The sequence below is a fragment of the Gadus macrocephalus genome, chromosome 23 (genome assembly GCF_031168955.1).
Source record: "Gadus macrocephalus chromosome 23, ASM3116895v1".
Lineage (NCBI taxonomy): Eukaryota > Metazoa > Chordata > Actinopteri > Gadiformes > Gadidae > Gadus > Gadus macrocephalus.
The window spans coordinates 11927645-11935285 of record NC_082404.1 but is presented as its reverse complement, the minus strand read 5'-3'; the positions used below and the strand labels follow the sequence as shown (position 1 = coordinate 11935285).

Sequence of the window (7641 nt, the reverse complement as noted above, 5' to 3'; positions counted from 1 at the left end):
CTTGCTCTCTCTCTCTCTCTCTCTCTCTCTCTCTCTCTCTCTCTCTCTCTCTCTCTCTCTCTCTCTCTCTCCCTCTCTCCCTCTCGCCCTCTCGCCCTCTCTCTCTCTCTCTCTCTCTCTCTCCCTCTTTCTCTCTATCTCTCTCTCTCTCTCTCTCTCTCTCTCTCTCTCTCTCTCTCTCTCTCTCTCTCCCTCCCCCTCTCTCTCCCTCTCTCTCTCCCCCTCTCTCTCCCTCCCTCTCTCTGGTGCGTTAGCTAAACAGAGCGACGGACTCTATGTTCTGACCGTGTTTACAATGCAGAATCACGCAAAAACCACGCAGGCTTACAGAAATAGCCTCAGAATCCTCCCCACCGCCACCGAGCGAGCGAGCCTAACACTCGCCAAACATTTACATAGTGGCCCCAGGGGTAGATAAACATCCAATGAGATCGGCCCCAAAGATGTTTTGTCAGCCATGACCAATGGGAACCAGCTACAACTACCAAGGGCAAGAAGTAGGGATAGATAACATATATATATATATATATATATATATGTATTAGTATAACAGATATATTCTGAGATTTCAGCTGAGATGGAGAGAATGAAAAATCGAGAAAAAGTATATAAGTTTATAAATTAGTATGAAGACCAAAGTAGAGATATAATTAAAGAATTGTAGTTATGACTGTTATGGTATAATCTTTAATAAAGACTTTAAGTTATAGCTGTTATGGTATAATCTTTAATAAAGACTTAAAGTTATAGCTGTTATGGTATAATCTTCAATAAGGACTTTTAGTTATAGCTGTTATGGTATAATCTTTAATAAAGACCTTTAGTTATGACTGTTATAGTATAATCTTCAATAAAGACTTTTGGTTATGGCTGTTATGGTATAATCTTTCATGAGGACTTTTGGTCACAGTCAGTAGGAGCAACAAAAGAAGAAGGCAAAGCGCTGCCAAACGCAGCTACCTCCTTCAGGGTCGTCCAGGGTTTTAGGGAGCGAGCAGACGCTCCAGAATAGGCTCCATGTTGGAAGTGTCATTGGCTCCACAGAAACGTCTCTCCAGCGCTGGGGCCCTCATTCACGTCTGTGTGGGAACAAGAAAAAAAGAAAAGGAAGGACCTCTCCCTTGTCTCCTCTCCAATCTCACCTCGGCAGGGAGCCTATTAACTTTCTCGTACCCCACCTCGCCCTGAAAGAGTCGGCCCCCCGATCTGACTCTAAGCCATAATGATAGACCGCTTAACAAGCCTCACACCCTTTGTACTTTTAATTTGGTCAGGGGCCGTTTCTGTAGCAGCAGGTCTGGAATGCGGCCCGATCACGGTGCTGAAATGTCTGTGGGACTGTGTGTGTGTGTGTGTGTGTGTGTGAGAGGTGTGTGAGACGTGTGTGTGTGTGTGTGTGATTATGCGTGTGTGTGAGAGAGAGAGAGAGAGAGAGAGAGAGAGAGAGAGAGAGAGAGAGAGAGAGAGAGAGAGAGAGAGAGAGAGAGAGAGAGAGAGAGGGAGAAAAGACAGGGTTTGGTGGGAAATTCTTCTTCTGGATGATGAAGATAAAAGCAGCGATTCACCTGACGGTATCTCCATCATGCCTTGGGTCTGCCATAACGGCTCAGATGAGGGTGTGCTTGGCTTCCGCTGACCATTATCTTTGATTTAGTATGACGACTAATGTGTTTTCTTACCAATCTTTACATGTCTGTAGGAATGCGTCAAAGTTATTTTCCAATATATTTTTCCAATATATCTTTCATCTGCATCGACAAGGCCCATAAAGGACATCTATTGCAAACTAACAGGGACCTGGGAGACCTCTGTCCCTATTATTCAAGTTAATTTAGGCAGTCACTCAATGAGACTAGTTTACTAGTCGCGTTTAAAGACCCAGAACAACACAGGTAACCCCGGACCGAACCCGCTGTGAACTTACATTGGTTTATGGTTTATCACTAGTTCTTGCCGACTGAAAAGACCTGGTACACCAAGATCGCATCTAACCCACTCTCGCACAAAAAATACCCCATCCAAAACTTGGATCTCATGCCAACAAACACAGAGTCAACATAGGGAACCCTCCATCTATTTTAAAGGTTTACCTTTGTCGTCTATGCTTCACTTCAACACCACTGCTTCCAGACGTGCAGCCTGGCAGCTTACGATTGGACACGCATTTCAAACGCGCTAATTAACGAGCCAATAAGGAGAGGATGTCCCCCGCCCGCGGGGACATTCCCGGAACACCTGGGTGATTGTGGGGCTTTGATGCCGTGGCTTTCGACCTGCGATTGGCAGGCGTGTCATTATCGAAACGTAATGGCAGGTGTGTCATTACGGAAATGTAATGGGAGGGATGGACCCCAGGCCCTCTTATCAGCCACAGCCATTTTAGGTACTTTTTGTTGTTCCACATCTCTTTGCTTCTCTTTTTGAGTCCGGGCCAAGGCTGCGGTACTCCTTGTCCCTCCCTTGGGTGTTAAGCTGTTTTTGTTCTCTGGCCCCTGTTGCTCTGAGGAAATAGGCATCTCATTTAAAAACTTGTCTTGTTAGAGACAGGCAGAATTTTTGTGCAAAAATAAATGGTGCAAGAGAGCTGGGAGTCCGGCTTCCCTCGTGCGCTACGACGTGAATGATGTTAACATATTTTTCGACTTAATACCCAGAGCCCTGTTTCCTTCCTTTCCCCCCCGTTGGAGGTGAACCATATGGTCGAACCTTTAGTAGAACCACAATCAGGGAGACCATAGTGCTATCATGTGTCTGTTGTTGCAACCCTCTACTATTATCCTCACCTCACACCAACTTGCGGGCTCCTTGGTTATGGATCAACCACGGATCGTCTGAACCGGCGTAAACATATTTTGTCTTAGTTTACAGTTTAGAGAAAGATGCGAGCTGTTCTGCTTATTCTGTCGGCTCAAAGGGATGAGTGTGCTTCTGCTGTTTATTAAAGTTAAATGATCAGAAATGTAATCATCTCGAAAAATAGATCCACATCTAAAATCAATCAAATATCATCAATGCATTTGAATAGAATCCAAAAGAAAATCGACGTCATTGATTGCCATGCAGCTGCACTTAAATCTGATAGCCAATCTCTCAACTAACGTCATCAATGAAATCATACAAAACAAGCGTCATTGATTCCAATACAGCTCACTCATGTCACGTATTCGCTTCTTTTGCTTCCTCCCCCGTCTCAGAGAGGCAGACCTGTTCCTGCTGGAGTCTCGCCGGCTCTGGGCTGCTGAGGAGGGCTGGCTGGAGTTTGAGATCACAGCCACCAGTAACCTGTGGGTGATGAGCCCGGGACACAACCTGGGCCTGCAGATCAGCGTGGAGACCAGCAGCGGTAAGCGGACTGAGCCAGGCCCCGGAGTCATGAAGTTCTGGACGAGGCTTCGGCCGAACACCGCTGGGTGTTGTGTTTCTTCCTCTGTTGCATTGCCGGGTGAATTGAGTGTGTTTGTTGATGTGGATCTCCATGGTGTGGTCTCAAGCTAATGTAAATGGATACATTTTACAATGCTTTATTCGATAATATGAGGTGGTACTTTGTTAATCCCGGACGGAATATTCAGGTTTATATTAAACATTGAAACACGAGATGAATAACCTCAGGTCTAAAGCATCTCATGCCAAGATATACCTTTCAAATGGAATTGATGGGGTCAATTTCACAGCACCTGGGCTTTTGTGTTCAATGGGCTTATATTGGATATGAGGAGACGGGTATCACCTGTCTAAATATTGAAGCAAGCAACCCAAAAACTGCCTGGGGTGCCTACAAAAGCCTTGGTAGGTGTGAAAATGACCAAAGAAGTGTTGAAAGTGAAATCCCAATTAATATTGTACGGCAAAATACATTTCCGTTGGATGATCACAATGTGTTGAGTGAACCTCCTATTTGTGCGTGTGGTGTGTTTGTGTGTGTGTGTGTGTGTGTGTGTGTGTGTGTGTGTGTGTGTGTGTGTGTGTGTGTGTGTATGTGTGTGTGTGTGTGTGTATGTGTGTGTGTGTGTGTGTTCGCACCCCAGGGCGCATGATGGGCTCCAAGGAGGCGGGGCTTGTGGGCCGGGGCGAGGCGGTGGAGAAGCAGCCCTTCATGGTGGCCTTCTTCAAGGTGAGCGAGCTGCACGTGCGCAGCCCGCGCTCCACGGGGGGAAAGCGGCGACAGCAGAACCGCAACCGCTCCAATCAGCCCCAGGAGGGCTCCCGGGGCCCCAGCCCAGCAGGTGGGTCCCCCCTCCCCGCCCAGGTCCCCTGGCTGTCTGGTTCTGTCTCTCTCTCTCTCTCTCTCTCTGTGTCTCTCTCTCTCTCTCCCTCTCCCTCTCCCTCTCTCTCTCTCTCTCTCTCTCTCTCTCTCCTCTCTCTCTCTCTCTCTCCCTCTCGCAGTCTCTCTCTCTCTCTCCCTCTCTCTCTCCCTCTCTCTGTGTCTCTCTGTTTCTCTCTGTGTCTCTCGAGCCCACATGCTGATTGCATCATAGCCTAACCACGAACACCAGTCTCCCACACACACACACACACAGACACACACACACACACACACACACACAGACACAGACACACACATACACACACACAGACACATGCAGCTGCGCCACTGGCCGCCGGCTCACCTCAGGCCCAGTCACAACCGATCACAACGCGTCTGCGGTGATCAATGGATCGCGAGGCGGCCGGGGCAGGGGGAGCATGTGTTCGCAGTCTGCCTGATGCGGAGGACGCTGGGGCGTCTTGACAGATTGGACCTGACTCTGGTCGGACCTTCCTCTAATCAGAACGCCGGAGTCCGGGGAACGAGGTCCCGGAGCTGTTTTTACTAGAGATAATCCACCTACGGATTAAAGGTACAGAAACCAGACCCGCGACCCGCGGCAGACACATCCCACACCAGCTCCCACGACGGGCCAATCGGAAATGACCTTATTGGGACCGTGTGAGATGGATAGGTGAGGAGGATGGTGTGATCTGAAGATGAAAGAGAGACCGAGACAGAGACAGAGGGAGAGGTTCCGGTCAGACTGAAGAAATCGGAAAAAGAGAGAGAATGCTCCCTTGACCAGTGACCTCATCACCAACCTCCAAAAAGGAAAAAGAAAACACCGCCCCCCCCACCACCACCACCTCCAACCCCCCCCTCCCCCCCACTGCTAGCTTCCTGCCTCCACCCCAGATAGATTTGACAAGCAGGTACGCCTGATGTTATGAGCCCCTCATAAGCCCTTCAAATTAAATCAAGCCCTAATCCTCCCACTGCATAATTCTGTCTAGCCTTTGTAGCGCTCAGGGCTAAGCTTCCCCCTGTGAGGCTTCATTGTGCGACCATCAGCCATTGCTAGGCTAACGCTAACAACCGTCTGATCCTCAGTTAATATGACTGCTGAGGCAAAATGCTAACCGTGAGCCCGTATAGGTGCACCGCAAGATTGTCAGAGAGAGGGAGAGATAAAGGATGGAGGGGGAGAGAGAGCGAGAGAGAGAGAGGCTCTACATATGCGATATATACAGTACAGCTGTGTTTGGCTGGATAAGACTCGGGGATCAGACTTGGGGAGTCGCTAAGTTTACAGAGGCAGATAAGTGATTTACCTCGCTCTCTCGCTGTTGCTTCCATTTAATGGCTAAAGCACCCGTTTGCTTTACTCCAGGCCACTTGTGGGACAACAGCCTTGTGAGTTTGTCTTAGCGCTTTGTCAGGGGAAAAAGAAAGGGTTATTGCTGACATTTGTAGTTTTGTCGGATCCCATCCTTTTTTTTTTACGCGGTTTTGGATGTTGTGTGCTCGAGCCCGCACCTGCGAACCACTGTTTGGCACGAGGGGTTGTAGGTTAAAAACCTACCGACATTTTCGCTTAAGTCATCGCACAAGATGAAAGCTGCAGCAGGGGGGGAAAACCAGAGAACAAAGACTTTGGGTTGGTTGTTTGTAGAGGATGGTTCGAGTCCAACACATGTTGGGTTTTCTGGCAGCGCGGGTTCTCTCCAGCTACCCCTCCGGTCACCTCAGGGCAGGAGACGGATGGCTAACAGCCCCTGGAAATAATCATCGCAGAAGCTCCTGTGCAAGGAGCTCCATTCGAATATCAGTAGCGTTTCCCAGAACAAAGACCGCAGTTTCCATGAGCTCCATTGTCTTTGATTTGTTCCCAAAAAGCTGCATGGTCATGGATTTCGCTTTAAACGCAAAAGTCAGTGATTGTGATTGAGTGGTTCAAATGTGAGCAAGTGGTTCAAGGTAACAGTTTGAGTTTTGAGGACAACGTGTTCTTAGAATTCTTTCAACAACAACACGATTGATACGGTTCGACCAAGATTTATTACCTCACACAAATAAAACGGAAGAATCAACCCGTGATCTACCGTGGGTCAACACTAAACCTCACAGGGGTTTAGTTTTTTCAGGTTCTCCGTGACGCTTTAATCACTGTTAAAACCTTGCTCTGGGAGCGTCCCGACAAGGGGAGTTCTGTGGAGTCTGCGTCCAGGAGGAATTGGACTTTACATAACCCAAAACATCAAGACCTCTCCGCTCTGCCCGCCGGGATGACGGAGAGTGTAAATATTTAGACCCGAAACAGGAAGGCCACCCACCCACCAACCGACCCATCCACCCCCTCCGATCCAGGCCTCCAGACCCCCGTCCCACCCCCCTGCCCCAAACCCCCACCCCCTTTTGCGACGGCCTTGTTGTCCGGGTCCAGAGAGAGAGGGAGGGAGGGAGAGGGCGGGAGGGAGGGAGGGGCTTGATGGGTGGGTCGGTGGGTTGGCGGGGCGGAGAGAGAGGGCCGGGATGAGACAAAACTGTGGAGGATTCCTGTAGGAATTGGCGGGGCGTATGGTTCCAATGCAGCATCGCTCATCTCAGAGACGAGGACGAAACAGGGCTCGGTGGGTGGACCGGAGGGAGGGCGCATGCCGCGCATCTGTCTAATGGGAGGGGGGTGGGGGGGGGGGTTGGGGGGGGGGGAGGGGGGTAGGCAAGCAACACTCTGTGGTGGAAGTTCCTTGACTGCTCGCTTTCAGTTCCAGGCCACCGATGCTTTGATATTAACCGCTTTATTTGTGCTCAAGATATTCTCGGGGAAGTTTTTGTTGTCAACGTTCGCCATTGTTTTTGTACTTAGGCACGATATTGTGGTGGGGTGAATATAATTGAAACAGCAGGGCCGTGTCACAGGCCCCAATGTGAACGCTTGAGTATGCTCCAGAGGGGCTTAAATTCCCATCTTGAATCATAAACATGAAGACAAAACACTCACATAGGAAGAATGTGAGCTACATTTAAGTTACATTTACCTTTAAAGCAGAAGTCGCATCACTTGCTGGGAGTATATGGACTCTTTGGAGCGCACTACCTGCTGTGGCATTTTCTGTTATTTATGAAAACCTCATTAAACCTGAAAACACTGGAGGATCATGGGTAAATAAGTCAGGAAACAAACATCAAACAATCAGGAGTGTGCTTTGATGCTGTTTCTGAAGGCCATTGGAAGTGATCAGAAGCAATCAGCCTCAAACTAGTCTTCGCCGTACTGTTTATTTCTGTTTTATCATTTCCTCAATCATCAAATGAATCTTTTTTGGCCACAATACACACAATATGAAGACAATAAATAAGACTTGTGGTTTAGTCACCAGAAGTTTTGT

The 7641-nt window shown here is 48.6% G+C and overlaps 1 protein-coding gene across 1 annotated transcript in view; it reads left to right on the top strand.

Moving 5' to 3' along the window:
• Positions 1 to 2107: 2107 nt before the first annotated feature.
• Positions 2108 to 7641, top strand: part of bmp6 (bone morphogenetic protein 6) — a 15561-nt gene continuing 10027 nt past the window's right edge. Inside the window, exons 1-2 of the mRNA XM_060044418.1 lie at positions 2108 to 3343; positions 4029 to 4226. Of these exons, the coding sequence (XP_059900401.1) occupies positions 3154 to 3343; positions 4029 to 4226 (388 nt within the window). The 5' untranslated portion in view covers positions 2108 to 3153. The remainder of the gene's footprint in view (positions 3344 to 4028; positions 4227 to 7641) is intronic.